This window comes from Notechis scutatus, chromosome 3 (genome assembly GCF_049901735.1).
Source record: "Notechis scutatus isolate UNSWTSFEM ecotype Mainland chromosome 3, rNotScu1.2, whole genome shotgun sequence".
In the NCBI taxonomy this organism is placed as follows: domain Eukaryota; kingdom Metazoa; phylum Chordata; class Lepidosauria; order Squamata; family Elapidae; genus Notechis; species Notechis scutatus.
In genome coordinates this window covers 115,866,579-115,891,854 of record NC_142011.1, presented here as the reverse complement: position 1 = coordinate 115,891,854, position 25,276 = coordinate 115,866,579, and the positions used below count along the sequence as shown (strand labels likewise).

Here is a 25,276-nt window from a genome sequence, read left to right as displayed (position 1 = left end):
CATCAGTGCAGTTAAGGCTTCTCTCTCATACTGGCCAGGGTCTCCATTCCTATCCCGCCAAAGTCTCTGTCCACACTGTGCTCAGGATCTTCATTCATGCCCTTCCAAGGCTTCTGTTTGCGGGGCCTTCTTTCACAAAAAGGCTGCCTGGTGAAGAAGACCCTGGCTGGACCAGTTCAAAAGAAGGACTGTTATAGCTTTGTCCTTCTTTTGACTAGTGCAGCTGAGGCTTCTGCCATGTGCCAGCCAGGGTCTTCTTTTGCAAAAGAAGACTAGCATGTCACCGCAGCAAGAAAGAAGGGTTTCTGCAACAACTGGAGCTTCAAGGACTGGGTAATAAGTCCCTTCATTCAATAATGTACCATTGAATAGTTGCTGAATGAATGGCTTTTAAGTGAGAACAAACTGTTATATTACCAGCATTTCCACAGTCAACTACAGAATTTACATGATTTAAAAATGAGATTTTAAACTGGTATAAAAGAACTATATAAAAATATTAGAAGATAGATTACTCACCCAACACAATGAATAGTAAGTAGATATGGGGGGAAAGGGTATGGAAACAACTTAGTAAGAAAAAAAACAGTTGTTTCTGACCTTAAAAAAGTAAAATATTGCAAGTTATACATTGATGATGAAAAATGATGAAAAATTACATTTGTTTGCTGTTCATTTCGCTGAAAGGCATTTACTACATTAAAAATAAATCTCTCTCTCTCTTAGAGCAAATAGCCGGAGTTTTGTATCTTAATAGAATGCTTATTAAATATTGGATTTTGAAATGCTGATAGATATATAGTAGGTATTTTACAGTCTAAGTCACTATTGTTAGAAGGCTTTCATTTTTTCTTGTTACATTCTTAGGTTCTGAGGCTGGTTAAGTACTTATGCTCTGCTGATTTAGTTATGTATTCCTGTAGGCATTATTCCTAACCAAAATGTCATTATAATGGTGAAGTGTGTGTCCTGACATTGTGATGCAAGCTCCACCCTTTCATACTTAAGATAAGAAGATAAGAAGAACTTTATTGTCATTGTACAAGTACAACAAAACTGTAGATGCACCCCAGCAACTGTTCGCAATACAATAAAACCAGAGCACTTAAAGATGAATATAAGAAAAATAGAGTACCCGTGTCTCCATTTGCAATTAAAGAGTACAGTATCTATGAATATACACAAAATATACATCCAACACTGACTGTGACGCTTTGCCAAATGTAATACACAAGAGATGGATTGTACCGTAATATGTTATTATACATCTGAATGAGGTATTGCGATTTCACATCTTTTCACATCTTAATAAGGTAGTGACTTTGTATTTATTTGCGGTTCGGATGGCCCAGGGAAAGAAACTATTTGTTAGTCTAGTGGTGTGGGATTTTATTGACCTAAAGCACTGTCCAGACAGCAGCAGGTCAAAAACATAATTGCCAGGGTGTGAGGGGTCTTCTATGATGGCCTTGATTCTGCTTTGGCAACGGGACCTGGCTAAGTCTTCCAGGGAGGGCAGAGGGCAACCAATGATCTTTTGAACTGTGTTTATCACCCTCTGTACAGTTTTCCTGTCCTCAGCTGAGGAGCCTGCATACCACACACCCAGACAGTATGTCAGAGTGCTCTCCACAGAGGCTTTATAGAAAGCCAGCAACAGCTTCTTATCCAGATTCTTTTTCTTGAGAACCCGCAGGGGCCATGATGTCACATTCAAGTATAGAAGGAGTCGTTTCCATTGAGACCAGTGGTGGGATTCAGCCAGTTCACACCAGTTCAACTGAACCAGTTGTTAACTTTTTGCGCAATTTGATGAACCAGCTGATCTTGCCCACATGGCCGTGCCGCCACTGCCACCCATCCCTATCAGCCTGGGTTTCAGTGACTTCATGGCACTGGGGGAAACATGCACAATGTCACCCTCCACCCTCATGAGGGAGGAGGCAACAGCAGCAAGCTTTGGAGCGTGGTGAGCATTCTACCGGAGATGACCCAGCGGGAAGCCCCAACAGTAGTATTGGAAGCAATGGGCATCTTTGCTAACCCTGAGGGAGGAAAATGCCATCTATAAAACACTTTGTAAAGATTTTCTTTATACGCAGTAGAGATTAATTTATAATTTCTATCCCATAGTTTCTGCCACTTATCTAATTCAATAGCCAAAATTTTTAGCCCATACTATCATTGTCTCTTTTACTTGATCATCTTCCATCTTAATACTTAATAAGTAGCTATATAATTTCTTTATTATTTTTTCAACTGTCCCTGTTAACAACTGGTCTATTTCTGTTAGTTCTTTGTAGAAACCATACTGTCTTGCCCCTGTTAGAATCTGACTCCAAGGGAGAGGAGAAACAGCTGACAGGGAGCAGGAGTGTGGCTCCAGAGGTTGTGAAAGAAACTGGGGAATGGCACAGGTTGGTTGGGCATTCAGAGGAAGACCCAGGCCCATCCCCTCTTCATCCTAGGCCACGCAGGGAGGAGCGGATAAGGGAGAAACATGAATGGCATGGTCTATGGAAGAGGAAAGGGTCCGGATCCCCTTCATGGGCTGCAGCTGTGAGGACTGTTGAAAAGGACAAACTGTGCATAGCCCAGTGCTGGAAACAAAGCATGAAATAATTCTAGTCTTTCAGTTCTTATCTGAGTTTTGGCATCCTTCCCAGTGTGTGTATTTCAATATCTGTGGACATCTTCAAGCCCTTATCCTGCTTTGTCTCATTAATTGCTTCAGTATGGTTTGTGTTGTTTTTTCTATTTATAATTTATATGTATTTTGAGTTTGAACAGAATTTCTTCCTTTTTGCAACTGTTTGTGGGGGAGTTTTTTCTCCAATAATAATTGGACATTTGAAACCAAGTTGAAGGAATTAAAGGGATTTCACCTGTTTTTTGTGACTTTGTTGCTTTTGTATCCCACCCTGGGTCATCACACATACATTTTAACATCCTTCTCATATCTAGATTGTATCTGCAAATATGACCACCAAGTTATTTCAGTCCCTTGATCACTCGTTCCTGTTTAGTTTTAAGTTCCCCTTTTTCATTCAAAATATCTTTATATCTGGTAATATTCTCCATATCAGTAACATTTGGGTAAATCAATGCCTCCATTGTGGAGAGCCTGACCAGTATTTTCAGATAATGTCATTCTTTAATTTTCTCCCATACTGATAATAGTGCATTTCTAATATAATGTCTTTGGAAATAGCTATGTATTGTTTTTTCCATACCATAAAAAGCATGCCAACCCAGTTGGAGATCATGTCCCTCCAAGGTCTTTTGTTCCTCAAGTCAATCCATTCTTTCACCAAAGTGAGTATCAAAGCCTGATAGTACAATTTCCAATCTGGTAGCCCAAGACCCCTTCTATTTTTAGAATCTTGCAACATTTTAAAATTTATCCTTGCTTTTTTCCCTTGCCAAATAAATTTTAATATTGTTTCATTTAATTCCTCAAAGTATTCCCCCCAATTGTATTGGTATTGTTTGAAATAAATATAATAATCTCAGCAAGGTATTCATTTTTATAATAGCTATTCTACTATATGACAATGACAATTGCAAATTTTTCAACCTCTCCAAATCTGTTTTAATTTGTTACACCAATTTATAATAATTAAATTATTTAATTGTCACACCCCTTGCCATTAATTGAATTCCTAAGTATTTAACTTTCTTAACTATATGTATGCCTATTTTCCTCATTAACTCTTTTTTTCTGTGTATCTGTAATGTTTTTGGCTAATATTTTAGTTTTATCTTTATTTATTTTCAATCCTGCAACTTCTCCATATTCTTCTATTTTAAAAAAAATTAAAGTCCAGTTTCCTGTGGCTCCTCCAGAATAAAAACCAAGTCATCTGCAAATGCCTGTAACTTGTACTCTTCCTTTCTTATCTCCGTACCTTTAATTTCTTTATCTTGTCTTAATATTTCTATTTAACACTTCTAATATTAATATAAATAATAAAGGGGATAATGGACATATTTGCCTTGTGCCTTTTTTGATATTAAAATTCTCTGTCATATCTCAATTTACCATCACCGTTGCCTTTTGCTTGTTATATATGGCCTTAATCATGTTAATAAATCTCTCCCCAAGGTCCATAAATTTTATCAACATGAATTGCCAATTTACATTGTCAAATGCTTTCTACACATCCAGGAAAATCAATGCTAGTTGTTTTCCAGGATGTGCTTCATAATCATTATATTCAGTAAGGATATGGGTCTATAGTTTTTAATCTGCATTAAGTCTGAATCTTCTTTTGGAATAAGAGTAATGTTTGCTTCCATCCATGGGTTTGGTATTTTTGCTTCAAACAGTACTTCATTGTAAACTTCCAACATTGATGGGCCCAAAATATTTTGTAAGTGTTTATAAAATTCTGCCAGCAGCCCATCCTGCCCTGGTGTTTTATTATTCTTTTGCCTCTTAATCGCTTCTGAAAGTTCCATTATTGATATCCATTCATTTAACATAGCTTTCACTGTTTCTGGTATTTTAGGTAGATCTGCTTTTTCCAAATATGGTTTAATTCTCTCTTCTGGATCTTTCTCCTGCTCATACAGTTTTTCATAATAATCTTGGATTATTATTATTTTGTCTTTGTTTTTTATGATGTAGTTCCTTTCTCTTCTAGTAATCTATGTATCAGTTTCTTTTCTTTCTCTATTTTCAATTTGTATGCCAGCCATTTTCCAGGTTTATTCGCATTTTAAAAAAATATTTTGCATTTTTAATTTTTTGAGCCAATTCTTTGTGTAGCAAATTCAACTTGTGTTTTCTTAATTCCATTTTTTGTGGTTCTTTCTGTAATTCTAATTCCAATATTTATATTCTTCTAATGTCTTTACAAAATATTTTGGGTCTGTCAATGTTGGAATGGACAGTACAATGAAGTACTGTTTGAAGCAAAAGTACCAAACCCATGGATGGAAGCAAACATTACTCTTATTCCGAAAGAAGATTCAGACTTAATGCAGATTAAAAACTTATAGACTCATATCCTTACTGAATGCTGACTATAAAATATTTGCCTCAATAATAGCAGAGAGGCTGAAAAGGTTTTTGAATGAATTTATACATTCAGATCAAAATGGCTTCCTGCCTAAGAGACAGATTAAAAACAACATAATGATTATGAAGCACATCCTGGAAAACAACTGGCATTGATTTTCCTGGATGTGTAGAAAGCATTTGACAATGTAAATCGGCAATTTATGTTGATACAACTAAAATTTATGGACTTTGGGGAGAGATTTATTAACGTGATTAAGGCAAGATATAACAAGCAAAAGGCAACGGTGATGGTAAATTAAGATATGACAGAGAATTTTAATATCAAAAAAGGCACGAGGCAAAATGTCCATTATCCCTTTTATTATTTATATTAATATTAGAAGTGTTAAATAAAAATATTAAGACAAGATAAAGAAATTAAAGGTACGGAGATAAGTATATACCCAGTAAATATGTGTTAGAATATAGTATTAGAAAGAAATAGCAGCATAATCCTTTTAAATTAACAATTACAGCATGGATGAATATGTGTGGCATTTATACTGAATGCCGCAAGATGTCTCTACTTCAAATTACAATACACTTTCCGGAAAAAACCCTTCCTGCAACACAATACAATGAAATTGAAGAAGTCATTGATGATGTACCTATATTTACAGTAGCTGTCGTATCTTGACAGCTAGTACCAGGAAGTCTAGTACAAAGCCCCAATGTTCATGGTGTACAGATAGTGAACAAAAGCACAATAGGAAATTCCTACCTCACTTGGGCAGATATAACAAAATTTGTTTTCTTTAATTTTGTCTGATTCAGTTATGATATTAAATTAAATATATTTTATGTGTCTGTGGTATATACAGAAATGCATTTTCTAGGGACAGAACAGTGGTTTATTTAGGGCAGGAATGTGAGGATTTTAATAAAATGAATTCCTGACTCCTTTTTGGCAGGAGATCGATCATACTCATAAATTGCTTTTTTGGTGCCATTGAGTCAGTATTGACCAGGGGTGGGATTCAATTTTTTAACAACTGGTTCTGTGGGCGTGGCTTAATTTGTGGGCATGGCTTGGTGGTCATATGACTGGCTGGGCATGGCTTGCTGGCTAGGCGTGGCTTGTTGGTCATATGACTGGGTGGGCGCAGCCATGTGGCCGGCAAACCAAATACAAGTGGTCCTTGCTTAATGGCCGGTTCCTTAGCAAGTTTCTAATTTACAACTGACCTCCCCAGAACTACTTACCTGTTTTTGGAGTTTTGACAGCCATGCACACATACACGCTCCCTTCTAGCCCTGCTATTCTATGATTCTGTAAGGATCTCCTGCTGGAACAGGGGGTTGGACTAGAAGATGACCTCTGAGATCCCTTCCAGGCCAGCCCTAGATTACTGTGCTGTTTCAAAGAGTCTTCTGAAGCCAGGGTTTGTGTCCTTCCTTCCTCTCCTTTTTTCTCTCTCGCCCTCCCTCCCTCCCTCCCTCCCTCCATGTATCTATCGAGCCATCCATCCTTATATCTCATTCACTTTCTCCTCCCTCCCTCCCTCTTTCTGTCCCTCCCATCCTCCCTCTTTCTTTGTCTATACCTTTTCTTCCTTTCTCTTTCTCTCCCTTTTTTTCTTTCCCTTTTTCTTTCTTGTCTCTTCCTTCTCTCTCCCCCTCTTTCTCTCTTCCTCTCTCTTTCTCTTTCTCTCTCTCTTTCTATCCCTTCCCTTCCTCCTGCCCTCTCTCCTTCTAAAGCTAGGAGACCCACCTGAAACAAACACACACACACACACACTTCCAATGAAGTACTTTCCAAGTACCCTGCAGCAGAGAGAAAAGTGACAAGGGTTCTTCCCGGCCAGTCTCCCAGGGACTGGGCATGAATGGACAATTGTGGCTGATCCCGTTTGCACCCGGTCCCATGTTGCCCTGAAAAGCCAGAAAGCAAGGCTTCCGGGTCCAACAAAGGACTTCCTCCCCTCCCTCTTTTGGGAAGATTTTTAAACAGGGCTTGGAAGGTGTGCACTGCGCCGGCAGCTCTGGGCTAGGCAGCAGTTTGGCTTTCCCGACTGCCTGAAACCTTACCTTCCTCCCATGGCTGGTGGCAGAGAGAAAGACAAGCCAACCAGGGCAGAGCTATCTCCACTTGGGTCCCCACTAGCCCGCATCTCATCCCCTGGCCTGAATTCTCTGGCAGCTGGTGGAGCTTGCCTGCTGGGAGGCATGGGAGGGGAGCGACCAGGAAGCACGAGGCAATGCTGCCTGCATCACCCCTCTGCCAGCTGCCCCTCCCTTGCCAGGCCGGGCGTTTTGGCAAAGCATGGGCCACCGCTGTTAGAACAGTGCGAATTCCATGGGCTGGAAGGTACGCCTGACGTGGAAAGGATGATCCGCTCTGGCAAGGCTTTCAGGCTCTGATCTGGGCTGCCGCCTGCTCGACCTCCACCCCGCCTTGGGTCCTGCATCAATCCGTGACAAGGGGACATGCCACTTCCAGGCCAGCCCGGCTGGCACATGGGCCAGCAGATGACCCTCGGGGGAGATATTTTTCCTCAGGCTTCCCACATGGAAGGCTCTGCAGAAGCCGAAGCTAGGCCCGAAAGGTAGCCAAGCCTCACCCTTGAAGCAGCCCTTTGGCTGAGTGCAGCAAACCTGGTGTGGATCTTCCTTTCCCGCCATCAGCTTTAGTGCTTGCTCACACCATTCTCACAGTGGCTGCCCGCACTCACCCAAAGCACACATGTTGGCAGGCGGGAGAGGGAAGGGGCACCAAGCAAAGGGGCGATGCAGGCAGCATAGCGTTGTGCTCCCAGGTTGCTCCCCGACTCCCGACCCCTGCCCCCAGTAGGCAAGGCCCAGCAGCTCTGGAGAATCCAGGTGGGGGGCAAGATGCAGGCTGGTGGGGACCTGAGTGGCAATGGGTCAGCCTTGGCTCGCCTTCCTCTCTGCCATCAGCAAACTAGGCAAGCTGGAGGCCAGGGATGATGGCGGGGGGCAGGTAGCAAGGACACGAGCTCTGAGGACAGCAGTGGCAGCCTAGGCCAGCCTGGGAGTTGGTACTCAACTGGGGCTTGTGGCAGCGGTGGCAGCAAGGGCAAGGGTGGCAGTGGTGGCATGGCGGTGGTGCCCTAGGCCGGCCTGCGACTGGAATCAGGAGTTGACCAGGGCTTGTGGCAGTGGTGGTGGTGAGAGTGGTGGCGGCAGCATGGCAGTGGTGGCCTAGGCCGGCCCGGGAGTCGGGACTCCACTGGGGCTTGTGGCAGCAGTGGCAGGTAGGCGACCAGGGCTTGCAGAGCCTCACTCACCCAGGGAGATCAGATCAGGCAGGGCTGCGGTGGAAGGCAGACAGCGATGGCTGGCAGGAAGGCAGGCGGACAAAGGCAGACTTCAGGCAGCAATGGCACGTGGGCGAGGGGCAGGACAGGAGGGGCGGGGCAGGTGGGAAGGGGCAGGGCTAGTCAGTAGCGAGATTTGCTGGTTCTCCTAACTGCGCAGAGTCGTAACAATCAGTTATGTAGAACCGGTCCAAACCGGTAGAATCCCACCCCTGGTATTGACTCTGGTGACTGCCTAGACAGGTCCCTGCAGCAAGGTTTTTGAGAAGTGGTTTGCCATTGCCATAATTACCTTGTTAAATAGCAGTAACTGTGAGAGGGATCTAAGCATCCTAGTAGACCATTTAAATGAGCCAGCAGTGTGCAGAAGCTGCCAAAAAACCCAATCAATCCTAGTCTGCATTATCATAGAGACAGCATTGTTGTGTGAATTTCCCTGGGTCCCTTTTCTTCTGAGTCAGGACGAGAACACAAGCAACCAATATGGCAATGACCAGCTGTTGGAAAGGAGGTCTCTCTCTCTCTTTTATTATTCCCAAAAACAATACAAAGTTTTCTTTTAGGGTAGCTGGCAACAGACTGAACCATCAGCAAGATTTTTATATAATTTTGAGCCCTTTGTGAAAGACATGTAACGTGTGTTTTTATAATCAGAGGCAGGAAATACAAGTATGATGCATGTTTTTATGATCAGATGAAATATTTTGCTTATCTCCTTTATCAAAAAAATATATCTGGTTTTTCTCCATTGTCTTTCACAGGTGTAAAACATGGACCTAGGTGTTAGATTTCCATACTTTAAACATTGATTCCCGTGCTAGACTTTTTGCATTGCTGTTTCAAATTTATTAAGACTAGAGAGGGAGGTCTCCTGGTTTCTAGTCTGGAGCATTTACCACCACACCAAACTGGCTCTTTATGGCATACAAACATCTCCAAAAACAAAGTTATTCTGCCTGTTAGAATTTTGTTCGGTAAGAAATTTGTTTCATGGGTGGGAAGAGGAAATAACTATTGTATGAATCTATCAGTAATGGAAATATTGAGTAACTTAAAAATTCAATTTCATGATGCAGTTTTGATAGAAATGATGTTTTCTTTCTTTGATTTATATCCTGCCTTTCTGCCCAAAAGTACCCCATTCTTACTGAGAGGATTTTCCTGCTAGAAGTAAAAAAAAATCTTAGCTATTGTGTAGTGGGCTTCAGTAGGCAAGAACCAGACCAGCATAACTGCAACAGCATTTATTGACTCAAAACTGGAACTGAGGAACTGCAGGCAAATGCCTGTAATTTATACTCTGGGCCCACAGGGTCTTACCCAATCATAATGCTTGAAAAACCCACCCAATTATAAATGTTCAAAGTTTCCCTCCAAAACAGTTGGCTAGTGAGGGTTATCTAAAGGTTAGTTTCACTTTAGAAAGGTTTAACAGTGAGGGTCATCTAAAGGTTTCGTTTTAGGAGGCTTACACAACTATATACATTCAATATGTAACATTAGCACTTCAGACTAATTCTGATTTCTATTCTTTAATGTGGAAGAGAAAAAATATAGGTGCTGACTGCAACCATTTCTTCTATGATTACACGCAGAAAACCCCTATCATTACTTTTAGTCCAACTTACACCCTCCATGTTGGCCTTAAATACAATTGCTGTTGCTAAATGAAGCAGTCATTATGCAAAACATTATGTGACATTTATCATGTGACCGTGGGACTCTGCAATGGTTTCAAGTGCAAGAAACAGTTGTAAAGTTACTATTACAGTGCTGTTGTAACTTTGAACCATCCCAAACAGGACAATCATTAAGTGAATAATTTTATTACATTGCTTTTACTCTGTTTTGAATATTGTTAGCTGCCCAGGTTTTGATATTTTGAGATGGACAGCCATAAAATTTTTATAAATAAATAAATAAAATTTTTATAAATAAATAAATAAAATTTTTATAAATAAATAAATAAAAATTAAAACTTAGAACCAGAGAATTTTGGTCCCATTGAGTAACAATGTCTCCTAAATTTGGGGCTACTGGTAATAATATCGATGGGTGTCCTTTCATTCAGTCTCTGTTTTTCTGAAACAGGAGTCAACAACATTAGGAAGCCCACTATATTTTCTACAGTATGACAAGTTCAGAAATGTTGCTGGAATGGAAGTAGAGTGAATGTTAGTGATAGTAGTAATAGTAGTACAGTATATGTCTCTATGGATTACAGTGATAGTATATGTCTACATTAGGCAAGAGGTAGGACACTAGGCTGTCTCCAATTCCAAGACTTAGTGATGTTTCCATCAATTTATGGATATTTGACAACAATTATCAGGATAAAATAGATATAAAATTGTAAAAACTGAGTGTTACTAATAGGGTTTTAAAACATTTTATTCAAGAAATATCTTCATCAGATGAATTATTTAGGTTCAAGGAAACAACTTTATGAATTTTTGGCATCAAAACCAATAAAGATACTGTACCTTCACCAGCAATAAGAAGTGAGGTATCAGGAAAGGGAAATTTATGAATTCTATGAGCAAATACAGGCCAGTCTATGAAACAATGATGTTATTAAAAAGGGCTATAGATAATTGATTATGCATTGGAGTAGTTTTAAAGTTACAGTGGTGGCTAATATTTGTAGCAGGGCAACTTGGTAGTGTGGATATGCTTAGAAAGGAAAAAGAGAAGCCCTGGAAAGTAATGTGTCCCATACATATTTGTCCCAGAAATCCAGAAAAATAGCACAATTAGTGATAGTAAATGCCCCTAAAAGCTGAAGAAGAGAAGTATGCCAGAATCATTACGATTCGGGCAACATATAAGTTTAATAAATACATTAATGCTGAATTCCAGATAAAAATCATCCACCAGGCTGACCAAAGTAATCTGAGTCCCCAAATCTGCTCCAATGCCATTTTGAAATGGGTTCATTTGCTTTCTCCAGGATTGTCTCTAAAAGAGAAATAACCACTTTCAGGATCACTTATCCAACATGGGCGGTAAGATATTATCTATAGTTGCCCATTTCTGAAAAATTCCTTAAGATAAGTTTGAGTGATCATCTCCTTTAACCAAAAAGGAAGTATATATACCTCCTATTCATCCAAGAGACATTTATAATACTGTTGAGATGTCTCTTAGTTTCAGACAATGTTAGGCAAAGACCAGCAATACAATGTACAACTCCCAATGGATTGACATATACTTGAATGTCATACATAAAAATTGATCCAGCCTAATCATATAAATTTTGTTCCCTGCAGCAATTAAACTAATGAGTTTCCTGTTCCAGGTTTCAACCAAGGCAGTGGTATAATAATGGATGGAACCAATCACAAATTCTTCCAGCCCTCTTTAGAACACATCTGGCCTTTTGAGGCATTCATTGTACAGTCCTTGACTTACAACCATAACTAAGCCTAAGTTTCTGTTGCTAAGTGAGACATTTGTTAAGTGAAGTTTGCCCCTTTTTATGACCTTTTGTGCCACAGTTGTTAAGTCAATTGTTAAATTAGTAACATGGTTAAGTGAACCTGGCTTCCCCATTGACTTTGCTTATCAGAAGGTCTCAAAAAATGATCACATGACCTCAGGACACTGCAACTATCATAAATATAAACCAGTTGGCAAACATCTTAATTTTGATCACATGATCATGGGGATGCTGCAACAATCGTAAGTGTGAACAACGGTCATAAGTCACTATTTTAGTGCCATTGTAACTTTGAATGGATACTAAACAAACTGTTGTAAATCAAAGATTACCTGTAGTTAGGGCTTCCACTCCCACAGAGGTAGAAAGAGTATGACCGTTGCTGCCTATGAACTTGATTCCTACCTTTCTTGGATCCTTCTGGAGCTGGAGGAGGGAACAAATTAGCTGAATTATCTCTCTCCATGAAGAGTTGGTGTTTATAGTATTGAAAAGGGCTGTTCAGTAATTTCCATACAAGAAACTATCTCTGGATTCAACTGTGCTTGCTCTATTGAAGGAAATTTTTTCGAGGTACTGTAGATCAGAGGTCATCAACCTGTGATCCATGGACCACTGATGGTTCGCAAGAAAATGTTGGTGATCCGCAGTGCACTCAGGTGGAGGAGCTGCTCCGGGATGACCAATGGGCTAATCCTGTAATTAGAGCTCTGGAATAGGGATCCGCCAGGCAGCTTGTGGTGGGGCTGAAAATCTCCGTCATAAAGGATGGTACATGCAACTTGCAACTTTGCAGGTGGTGAACATGCAAGGAGTAGTGCAGCCCTCGCTGGCCAGAATGAGGTAATGGTGCTATTGCGGTGGGGGGCGGCGCAGGCAGACCCAAGCAATGGGTGTTGGCAATCCAAGGCTCTTTCATCCCCCCTGCTGTGTCTCACTGTCAGCTGAACCCACTAGTAGCTGGCCCCGCAGTCGTCCTCCCCTCCCAGTCACTCCTTGCCTGGCCTGAGAAGGGCAGGGAATGGAGACTCGCTCCATATTCTAGAGCAGGAACAAAGCCCCCCTGTACTTGCTTTATCTGTTGCTGGATCTCGTGGGCACTTCTTCCAGCCCTTTTTGGTGCTGAGCACACCTCGGTCACTCAGGGAGATGTGCAACTTTCTCTCTGTCCTGAGACAGCAGCCCAGCCCAGCTGTTTCTCTCCACTGCTACTGTTGGTGCCTCCATGGCCTTGACTGCTCTTGCAGGATTTGCGCAGCACAGTAAATTTAGCGTGCTTCACAATGGGGGAGACATCATTCCCTCCTCCTCCTGGAGCCCATTATGATGTGGAGCATTGGCCGCAGGCAAGCGTCTTGAGGCGGAGAGCAGGTCATGCATCTCCCCGAACAACCAAGATGTATCCAGCACCAACAAAGGCCGAAGAAGTGCCCACAAGACCCAGAAAGCACCAGAGAATCAGAATGAGAGAGAGAGATGACAGAGTGACAGAGAGAGAGAGAGAGAAATGAGAGAGACAGCGAGAGAGAGAGAGAGATGAGAGACAAAGAGAGAGAGAGAGAGAGATACACAGAGACAGAGAAAGAGGCAGAGAGAAATGAGAGAAAGAGAGACAGAGAGATACAGACATAGAGAGATACAGAGAGACAAAGGTGTGAGAGACAGAAAGAGAGAGACAGAGAGAGAGAGAGAGAGAGAAAGGGAGAGACAGAAAAAGAGACAGAGAAAGAGACAGACACAGAGAGAAAGAGATACAGACATAGAGAGAGAGATACACACACACAGAAAGAGACAGAGAGATATATGAGAGACAGAAAGAGAGACCAATACAGATACAGAGATACAGAGAGAGAGAGAGAGAGAGAGAGACCTCTTTCCCATAGAAAACACTAGGAGCCACAAAACCTGGGTAGGCATGGCTGGGGGGCGGGTCATATAACTGGGTGGGAATAAGTGATGTCAAGTTGGCCATGCCCACCCAGGTTTTGTGGCTCCCGTGTTTTGTTTTCTGTGGGAAACAGGTCCAAATGGCTCTTTGAGTGTTTAAGGTTGCAGAAACAGGCAGCCAAGCCAAGTGCCTGAAGGACCCCATCCTGTCACTGGGAGTCCAGGTGCTTCAACGAGCAGCGTGCTGGATTCATATTAGTGGTCTGCGGGATTTAAAATTATGAATTTAATGGTCCCTGAAGTCCGAAAGGTTGGTGACCCCTGCCGTAGATGGTTAATAAGCTATCAAAAACTTTAGAAGAAAAGGATTATTTGGTTATTTTCAGTCATGATTAAAGAATGGACATGGGATTGAGATAGTATGGGTTGATAACTTCTGCTGTTACATGCATAGGATAGGACCTCTCTTGGTTCTATTAGACCTCTTAACAGCATTTGGCATGATCTGTCTATTAGGGCTGATGATCAAAGACACTTCTGCACTGTTTCTGCTTCAGTTCCAGTGATGGCCCGGGGACGGGGAGGGGAGAAGTAGTTGGCCCAGCAGTCATCCTAATACAAAGTGCAGTAGGGTTTAATCCTCTTTCTCCTGCTTTTGGATATCTATATAAAACTGCTGGGGTGGGGAATCATCTGGTAATTTGTGGTGTGGTTTCATGAAAATGGTATGATACCCAGCTAAACATCACCAACCTCTGACTCAGACAACATTTGAGCTCAACTGATAGAGGCCACTGGCTGTATGTATTGGTTACAATAGAAAAATGATTGATGAAAATGACACAATTAGCAGAGATGGCAAAATTCAGTTGTTCTGATTAGGGAAACAAAAATAAATTTTATTTTAACTACAAAAGATACTTATTATTATAAGACTGAAAACCTGCTTTGGGATTTTTTTCCTATATCACAAATTAACTTGTGATTTATGGATTTGATTAGAAAGGATAAAGAGAAGATAAAAGGTAAAGGTCACTGCTGTTAAGATTGGAAACTGCTTCTTTATCATTTCTATTTTCCTTCCTTTTGTATCTCTTTCTTTGAATATTTTCTTTGCAATTTTTTAAATTTACTTATGACTTGATTTCACTTTGTATTGTTTTTATACTTTAAAAAAATCTGTAATAAAATTAGATACATAAGCAACTAAATAAGTATATCTATAAACGTAAATTTGAATTGTTTAGTAGAGAGTTCCCCAACGTTTTCCCCAACATTTCCGGCTTTGCAGATGGGGGAGTATGGTTCCACATGAGCGGCAAGTTGCGCTTATGTGGAACCATCCTCCCGCATCACTGCCACTCATCCCTCAAGGCCCACTACTGGGTCATGACCCACAGTTTTGGGACCCCTGCTTTAGTATATCCCTGTCAGTTTGAGACATGTGGTTTTAATTAAAGGACTTAACTGACCATGATGGATTTTATGGTATGATTTACAATAAGAAAACATGTAAGGTGGTATAACAATCAGCAGGTTTTCTATGTAAGTTGGCATTTTACTGAAAGTTGTATTTTCCCCTAATCACTCATGCCACTGGTACAACAATAATTACAGTGAGTGCAAAGAGGCTGAGCTTGAAAGCCAGATTTGTGGTATTAACTCCTTTTCCTATTAGCATCTGCTGCCACAAAATCCTGCTGATCTGACTGTATTAAAATTCAATTTCTTGAGCTCCAAGATCCATGTTTAATTACCCTTAGTTTTAGTTTCCCTTCAAAATCAAGAACTGCAGTTTCATATGGTTACTTTTTAAAAATATGCCTGGAAAAAGATGTCAACTCAAATATGAAGCTTTAAGAAAATTTTTATGTGAAAATTGTTTCTACTCTGCTGCTCATACTAAGTCTCTAAGCTTGTAACCTGGATTTATATCTAACATCCTCAAAATATACCCAGAAAACATTTTTCTATAGTTTGGAATTTATGTTAAATGAAGTAAAAATGTTTAATGGACTAAAATACTGCTTTGTTTAAGCAGGATGTTTTTTTCTTCTATGAAAAGACCATTCTACAAGGGAGAACAAGAACAGTCATTGGAGATAATATACAATTACTGGACTCAAGCCCATGTAAACTAGACTTGGAAATTATGCCTTAAAACTAGAAAACGTAATGGCCTTAAAACAGGCATGACATTTATCTGAATATGTTGCTTCTTCTGATTACTTAAAAAGACCTTTGAAATGGAAGAACAGGTGTGGGATTGGAGTGATAGCCCCTTGGACTGCAATGATCCCTTCCATATCTAGCTCTGCAGCCCTTGTTTAATGACAGCCTGTCTCTGTTCTGTGATACTCATGTGTAATTAATTGCATTAATGATATCAGAAAAAACATTTCCTTCTTATATGAACCTTAGTGCAAATATCAACCTTTGTTCCAACATTTTTAGGAAGCTTTTTTAAAAAAAATATTATTGGAATTTTTGGGAAGGAAAAATTGCTAACTCACTCATCTCAAAGCAGTGCAAAGAATCTTGCATAAAAACACCAAATGAAGAAAAAATGAAAAGAGTTAATAAAAACAGTTAGATATGGATAGTCATAAATAAGCCAAATTATAGGACAAGAGGATAGCCCAGGGGTCAGCAACCTGAAGCTCCAGAGCTGCATGCGGCTCTTTGGGCCCTCTCCTGTGGCTCCCTGTCAGATGATCCCAACACTGGCTGGCCCTGGCCCTGGCCCTCCCCTCCCACTCACTCCTCACCTGAGAAGGGAAGGGTGATGGTGGTGGATGGAGACTCATTCCACATTCCAGAGCAGGAGTGAAGTCTACTTGCCTCTTCTTCTGGCCCTTCTTGGTTCTGCATGCACCTCGACCACTCAGAGAGACTTTTTCTCCGCCCTGAGATGCTGGCCCAGCCCGGCTGCAGCTGATGCTCCACGTCGTAATGGGCTCCAGGAAGAGGAGTGGACACCATCTCCTTCATTGTGAAGCACACTAAATTTAAATGTGTTGTGCAAGGCACTGCAAGAGCAGCAATCAGGCCTTGGAGGCAGCGAGAAGAATATGGGGAGACGTGCAACTTTCTCTCTGCCCCAAGACACTGGCCTGTCCTGTCTGCGGCTGACGCCACAACTCTTGCCACCTCTATGGCCTGCTCACTGCCCTTGCAGCACTTTGCGCAACACACTGAAATTTAGCACACTTCAAAATGGGGGAGACAGCATCCCCTCCTCTTCCTGGAGCCCATTATGATGTGGAGCATCAGCTGCAGCCGGGACAGCCAGTGACTTCGGGTGGAGAGCCTCCCCAAGCGGCCGAGGTACATGCAGCACCAAAAAGTGCCGGAAGAGGCAAGTAGAGGGGTCCTTCTCTCCTGCTCTGGAATACGGAGCGAGTCTCCATCTGCTGCCATAGCCCTTCTCAGGGTAGGCAAGGAGTGAGTGCGAGAGGAGGGTGAAGGTTAGGGCCAGCCAGTGGTGGGTTCAGCCAACAGGAAGCCACAGCAGGAGGATGAAAGAGCTTATTTATCTGGGAACCTGAAATGATTCTTGATAAAAGGTACCCAAAGAAGAAGAAAGAGCAACATCAGCAAAAAAACCAACCCAACCCTCACCTGTTTTTGGAAATGGTTCAAGAACACACACACACACACACACACACACACACACACACACACACACGACGATAGATATGAGAGAGAGAGGAGAGAGAGAGAGAAGGAGAGGCAGAGAGAGAGAGATGAGAGAGAGAGAGATTGAAGTCCACAGTCTTAAAATTGCCAAGGTTGGAGACCCCTGATATAGCATATAAATAAAGGGACCTGTTATGCCAGTAACATAAATTTTGAATTAGAGATATATTTTCAAAATGGAGAAATAAGATAACTAAGGTATCTAAAATATAACCACTGAATGTTCTTTTAATTTCCTCTAGCTTAAACAATGTATGCAAATTACCTGGAGAGGTTTGATTTTTTAAAAAAATAAATTTATCACATACAGTTTGCAATTATTTTTGTTGTGCATCTCCCCTACACAATAGCATTTTTCCCATGCTTGTTAAAAGTAACCTCACAATGATAGGTGTAAAGGGGCTATCAGGCAGCTATCTCCCTGTTATTATCCATATATAACACTTTGTTCCAGCTGGGGAATTACATTACAATTTTTTGCCCATCCTTCTATTCTCAGAGCCATCCTAACATTTGTGGGGCTCGCATCTAACATTCAATGTGGACATATTTATTAATTAGATCTGTTCACTAGTTTAAAAAACATTCTTACAGGTTGTTTATCAATGGATTTTAACTGAATTTGACTGCAGTATCAAATATGGAACCAGACGGTTTATTTCTTGGCCTAATATTTTGAGTTGAGTAAGGAAGTAGAACTAATGCATATCAAGGAGACGATAATTCAAAACTGAATAGTATAAGTAATTCTGTGGAGGACAGAAACAAAATCTTCATTTGATTAATGAAGATTACATTTTAAAAAGTGAAATAAAGTGAGAAAATGAAATTTTACAGAGAAAAATAAAAATTCTTAACTAGGAGAATGCAGAAATACAGGAGAATACCTGCATATGTGAAAACCTTTGGAGTTGTAATTTATTGTAAGCTGACTATGAGTCATAACATACTGTAGCTGTGAAGACAAAATAGTCTTAGGCACCATTAAAACAAATATGATTTCCAAATTATGGAAGCAATAATTCTACACTATTTTTCATTAATTAGATCATCTCAAATACTGTGGCCACTTCTAAGGATTTCATATTGAGCGGGATTAAGATAAACTGAATGCAAAAAAGGTAATGAAGATAATTAGTAAACTGGCATTCACACAGTATTATTTATAGTCTCAGTTCCTCAAAATCAAATTAAAACTGAACTACAATCATCTTCATTCCTATCGATCTGGAAATATGACCTCAATGTTCTATTGCAGGGGTCTCCAACCTTGGCAACTTTAAGCCTGGCGGACTTCAACCCCCCAGAATTCCCCAGCCATCTTTTGGGAGGTTGAAGTCCTCCAAGCTTAAAGTTGCCAAGGTTGGAGACCCCTGTTCTATTGAGCTAACAGGAAAATGCAAAGGATATCATTTAGTTAGTGCTCCACCCCAATCTATTAATTCTGAAGCAGCAGAAATAAAGAGAAGTAAAAAAAAAAAAAAAAGATTAGCACCTGCCCTTCCAGTTCTCATTTCTGATACATTATATGCATTTGTTTGCTTTGTAAAAACAAAAAAAAATCCCTCAGTGGTAGTTAAAAAAGGAAGATATCTGTCACAAATATCCATTTCTCCTGTATTTAAAACCTCTTGCAAACCATGAAAGTAAGATGATATTGTGTCAGCAATTTTGTAACCAGTTGCTATGAGAATACTTAGGAAACTGAATGTTTAACTTTGAGATGAACCTTCAATTCAATGACCTTTTTCAGAGTACACAGAATGGTGGTCTTCAAGTACAAGTGAAAATGTCACCAGGAGGATTCTTCTCATGGATTGGTTGAAAAGTGCTAACTTTGAGCTGACAGAAAATTACATTGGCATAATATTCATTATTCCACTGGCAACCTTTTCACAGCATAAACCAACAAAAGATATTGTTCTTCTTTGCTCTGTGCAGGGCATATTAAGGACAGAGTTTGGTGAATTTCTTTGCCTTTGCTTCACTTTCCTCATATTAAACTCACCAGTCAGATGGAAAATATTCCCCATCTCACTCTCCTTAACATGGGGTGGAGCTGAAGTTTTGATGAATGGTTGCACTGATGAGTTGCTCTGGTTCCGTGCCTAGGGTTTTTTTTTTTTTTCTTTGTAAATTCATCTGGAAGAGCAAATAGGGGAGTTTCATGTCAGCAGGGGGGGAAATAACACTATGCAGGAGCATGATTATGCTGTGTTAGGTGGAAGTGGAAAAAGAGCCCAAGACTTGTTCTGTTTCATTCTATTTGGTAGGATATAGAATAATGTGTTTTAAGTTATAGAATTATAGGTTGTGATTGAACACTGGTTGCATGTGCTTATGAATGTGGACTCAGAATCACAGAATCATTGGGCTGGAAGGGACTGCAGAGATTTTCTGTCCAACTGCCTGTTCAAAGTAGAAGGCTTATGCCATCCCAGTCAAATGGTTGTTCAGTCCATTTTTGGAAAACCTCCAGTGTCTGGAAATACTGGAGTCTGGACAGTCATCTGTCAGGGACACTTCAATTTGGATGCTTGGGATGAATTCAGTGGCTTAAAGGACGGACCCGTTTGTAACGTAATATAATCTGTTTTTCTAAACAATACAGCAAAAGTAGCAATCCAATTCAACTAATTTTATTTCTGTGGATAATTTCAACCCATTTCAGAATAATGTTTATATTTTATCAGTTCATTTTTGACATAGTTACGATGAGCGGACTATCTTTCCCAGCTATTATTTCCTATGGTCTTTTTTTTGGCTTTCAGGCTTAACATGTAATTACTTCGGGGTCAATTATATGCCGCAAGACAGTGGAGGAAACAGAGACTCTTTATTTAAAAAAAAAATCCCATTATTTCTTCAGGCAGCTTTTCTAAACGAAGCCCCCTCAGAGGGCACTTGCTGATCTTGGATCTCTTTCGAGCCACTGCCCTTTCGAGATAAGCGTCCCTTTTACACTCCGCTTCGACTTGTTTGGCTGTTTTTTTCCAGCTGAGGAAAAAACCAGGACCCACGGTCGGAGAAATGTTTTCCTTTTCTGAAACGGCTCCATTTTCGGTCAATTACGGAGAAGAAGAGGATGACGCGCTCTCCCACAGCCCATGATTTTGCAGATTCGGCGATTCCGCTCGCCTCGCTCCGCTGTGGAGCCTCTCCATTTCCCGGAGACCTCGTGATGCAGTAGGAAGGGCTACGGATCTCGCCGTTGTGGAAGTGGCCTCTAAGCGGCGCTGTGGCCCAGGGTGGTGCCGTGCCCGGTACAGGAGGGCTTTTCTCTTTGCACATGATCTCATCTCGAGCCGGCGGCATCAGCGGCGGCTGCCTCGGCGGAGGGCTAGTTCGTGCTGGCTCAGCACTGGCCAAAGGCGAGCCATGTCTTCGGCCGGCGCCTGGAAGAGCCCGTGCTTTCCCCGTGCTGCATTTAAGCAAGCGGGCTTCATGGCTTGGCCTTTTCTCCCGTCGGCTGCGGCATCGCTTACTTCAGCTCTTTGTTGAAAACGGGGGATTATGTTACGACTGACTCGATCTGCTGGGAAGTGAGCGGGAAGGAAGCCAGGGAAAAAGAATGCGGGTCTATTTAGTAGTGTGCTGCCTTATTTTCTACACCGTGCGTGGACAAGTAGAGTACTCCATCGCCGAAGAAACTGAGCGCGGCGCGCCTGTCGGGAATCTAGCACAGGATTTGGGCATCGATGCGGCTAGGCTGCCCTTCCGCAGATTCCGCATGATCACCAGTTCTAGTAAGCAGTATTTCAACCTCAATGCGAGCACCGGAGCTTTGTCTGTTAACGAGCCCGTCGACAGGGAAGAGGTCTGTGCACAAGAACCTACCTGCTCTCTGAATTACGAACTCGTGTTAGAAACCCCCCTGGAACTTTATAAACTGCAGTTTAAAATATTGGACGTGAACGATCACACTCCTACTTTTCTGCTAGAGGAATATCATGTGAATGTCGCCGAGTTCCTGGCTCCAGGAGTTCGGTTTACTCTCCCCGTCGCCCAAGATCTCGATGAAGGCATCAACAGCGTCCAGAGCTACAGTCTAAGCCCCAACCAGCATTTCAGACTGGAAATGCAGACTCGCGGGGATGGGAGCCGGTATCCTGAACTGGTATTAGAAAAGCCCTTGGATAGGGAGCAGCAGGCCACACACAGGCTTACTATCACAGCTAAAGACGGAGGGAACCCCCAGAGGTCTGGAGACGCCCAGGTTGTGGTAACTGTCCTGGACACAAATGATAATGCCCCTACTTTTGAGCATTCTGTCTACAGGGCCAGCGTGTTGGAAAACTCTCCTAGAGGCACTCTGGTCACTAGGGTGCAAGCCACAGACTTAGATTATGGTCAGAATGGAGAGGTCTTCTACTCGTTTAGCAACAGCACATCCCCTGAGCTACAGAAGATGTTCAGCATCAACCCCCAAAGCGGTGAGATAAAAGTCAGCGGTGCTTTAAATGTCCAAAAGCCCCTGCTAGAGATGTTCATTGAGGCAAGGGATAAAGGAGTCTTTGGCATGTCTAGTGTAGCCAAACTGTTGGTGGAAATTACTGATGTGAACAACAATGCTCCAGAGATTACACTCACTTCGCTGTCCAGCCCCATCCCAGAGGATTCTTTGCTGGGCACTGTGGTGGCTCTTTTGAGTATTACTGATGAAGATCCTGGTGAGAATGGGAAAATCATTTGTAAGATTCCTGTTGACATCCCCTTCCAACTCAAGTCCTCTTTTGATAATTACTACAGCCTGATCACAAGTGGTCATCTTGATCGAGAACGGGTCAGTGAATACAACATTACAGTCACTGTCTCTGATATGGGTTCCCCTCCCATTGCCACTCAGAAAACACTTTGGGTACAGATTGCTGATGTGAATGACAATCCTCCCAAATTCCTCAACCAGATGCGTGAAATTTACATAGCAGAGAACAATAAGCCTGGGGCATCTGTTTTCCAGATGTCCGCTTCTGATCCAGATCTCCAGGAGAATGGTCGGGTATCTTACTTTCTCAGGGACCTTGATATCCAGGGCAGCTCCTTGTCCAGATATTTAGCCATTGATGCAGACAATGGAATCATCTATGCAAAAGACACTTTTGACTTTGAGCAACTCCAAACTTTTCATTTCCAAGTAGAGGCAAAGGACAATGGTTTCCCAATTCTGACTGCTACTTTTATTGTCAGTGTTACCATCATAGACCAAAATGACAATGCCCCAGTCATCTTGTATCCAGATGTGAGAAATGCTTCAGTGGCGATTGAAATTGTGCCACGCTTGGCAAATGCCAACTATTTAGTGACCAAGGTGGTGGCCCATGACCCAGACAGTGGGCAGAATGCTTGGCTTTCTTACCACCTTCTGCACTCTTCTGACACAAGCCTATTTCAGGTTTTACCAAATTCTGGGGAACTTAGAACTAGTCGTTCATTGAGATCTAGTGACCCCATCAAGCACAAAGCGGTGATCTTGGTGACAGACAATGGGGATCCTTCCCTCTCCTCTACTGTAACTTTGGGCATCCTACTAGCTGACACTCTCCCACAAGCACTCCCAGACTTTGATGACAGCCTGGAAACACATGGGCAGCAGCTGTCTAGCTTGAACTTCTACTTGATCATTGCTCTGGGCTGCCTTTCCCTTGTCTTTTTTGGATTTATCATTTTCCTTTTTGCTGTTCGACTTTTCCACTGTAGGACTAACCCCTCTTGCAATTGTTGTTGCCCCACGGATGAGTATGAAAAGTACCGGTACAATGTGCGCATGCTCCCAAGCTCTAATTTTACCCCAGAGATGGTTGAGATTGCAGGGATGGGGAAACTTACGCACACCTATTTATATAGGGCAGCCCTAGGTGTAGGGACTAGCAATAACAACTTGATGTCCAACAGAGATGCCGGGAGCCTTTCCAAGGGGGCGGGATTATTGCAAGTGCCAGCATCCTGCATTCAAGTACAGAAGGTGAAGAGTGACCACTTTAATGCCATTCTGGTGGTAAGCAGCTCTTTCAAATATCTCTCTTGGTATTGGGTGGGATGGAAAAGTAAATACCAAAAAGTATGTCTTGATCCAACAATAACAATTAAGAAAATGATTTAGAGAAAAAAGGGCTGGAATGGATGTTATTTCATTCTCAGAAGGAAGATGGTTTGTCCTCCCAACTTCTTGGAAATTAAGAACAAAATAAATGAAATGGGGTAGCTTGACGTCCAATGTCCTGCAGTAACCAATACCTAAAATGATAACCCAGAAAACAGGATGGACATAGGTACAGCCTATGAGCTGACAAGAGTCATGATGGAAGCGTAACTGTTCCCTCAATATATTTTCTTATTTTTAGAAATGCTCATAGAAAAGAGCTGGGTATACATATTGGAATGGGTCCAAAACAGTGATTAAAGAAAAGCTTATGATGAACAGTTCAAGATGCTATGTATATTCAACTTGGAAACAAAAAAACTGGAGAAACCTAATAGCCATCTTCAAGTTTCTGGAAGTTTCTTGTTATGTTGAAGATTGGGTATAATTGTTCAGAGTTATTCCAAGAGAACCAAGAAACAATGGCTTTAAATTACAAAAAATAATAATAATATCAGTGGGGGTTATTTTTGGGAGATGTTGGAATTTTCTTTTCTTAGAGATCCTTAAACCCAGGTTGTATTATTGTCAGTTGGAAATGGGTTTCTTCACTGTGCAAAGAGTTGGAGTAGATGTTCTTCCAATATTTATGTTTGATTATTCTATAATGAAAAGTGCTCATTTTAGTATTTATTATTTCTGCAAATGAGAAAAACTGGAATGAGATCATTAAATTTATGGCATAATGTTATCATAACTCTGCTCACCCAGTGACGAATAGAATATGCTCTTTTATATTTTCCCCCTCTTTCATGATAGTACTATTTAGGATTCTCATTGAATATTAATTGATTCCATCTCAAAGATATAGCAGCTGATTAGAAAAGTGGAGAAACTATTTTATTCACATGCTGTTTATGAATTTCCAAGTACCACGGGCTTGCAATTTGAAATACTGATTTAAATTAAACCCCATTCTAGTCCATCCAGGCTGTTCTTGCCTTGGTTTTTACTGAAAATTGCTGTATGCTATGCCATTTTATATAAAAATTGATGGTTATAGTTGCTCCTTTTTAAGGAAAAAGATGCTTGTATTTTCTTAAATGAAATTTACAAAATGAAGATACAATAGGTACCACAGATACTTTAGGAGAGTTGGTTTGATGTGTGGGTTAAATCAGGGGTCTCCAACCTTGGCAAATTTAAGACTTGTGGACTTCAACTCCCAGAATTCCTCATCCAGCAAAGCTGGAAGTCTTAAAAGTTGCCAAGGTTAGAGACCCCTGGGTTAAATCATCAGGCTGGAGTTCTAGTCCTGCCTTATGTGTGAAACCATCTGGGTGATTTTGAGCCAATAACTCCCTCTGCCCTAGGAACAAAGCAAGGGTATGCCATCCCAAAAACGTTACCTAGGTTTTGTTTGTGAAACACCCCCGTAAAAGAAAAAAAAAAACTTAGACATATTCTAGCACAAATCAGGCATTTTGCAATTCTTTGAGAGGCTTTGGGTATTTGTAGGCCTGTGTTCTGCCTTAAGACAAAGCCTGAATTCAGAACAGATTTGTACTGTCCAGTGGCTAAACAAATGACACTTTGCCCAGCCCCAATTCAAAAACTTTTACAAAGTTATGCATAACTGGTTTTTCTGGTGCTACACTGAAAAGGGATAACTTGAAGAAGATTTTGGTATGTGCCTATCAAAATTCCTTGGTGGGAAGGATAAGTGGGGGGGAAGGCAATTGGATCTACTCATTATTGGTCTGTAACTCAGACCAACCCTTTGCGATGGCTTGGTAAGATTGTGATAATAGAATTGATACTGGGTATTG

At 41.4% G+C, this 25,276-nt stretch overlaps 1 protein-coding gene across 4 annotated transcripts in view; it reads left to right on the top strand.

Annotated features, from left to right (window-relative positions):
- LOC113426383 (protocadherin alpha-5-like) overlaps positions 1-25,276 on the top strand; it is a 239,202-nt gene that overhangs the window by 133,966 nt on the left and 79,960 nt on the right. Inside the window, exon 1 of one of the 4 annotated variants that reach the window (XM_026688738.2) lies at positions 20,295-23,363. The exons of the other annotated variants lie outside the window; for them this stretch is intronic. Within the exon in view, the coding sequence (XP_026544523.2) occupies positions 20,940-23,363 (2,424 nt within the window). The 5' untranslated portion in view covers positions 20,295-20,939. Of the gene's footprint in view, positions 1-20,294; positions 23,364-25,276 lie in introns of those variants that run through there. 4 annotated transcript variants of the gene reach the window in all.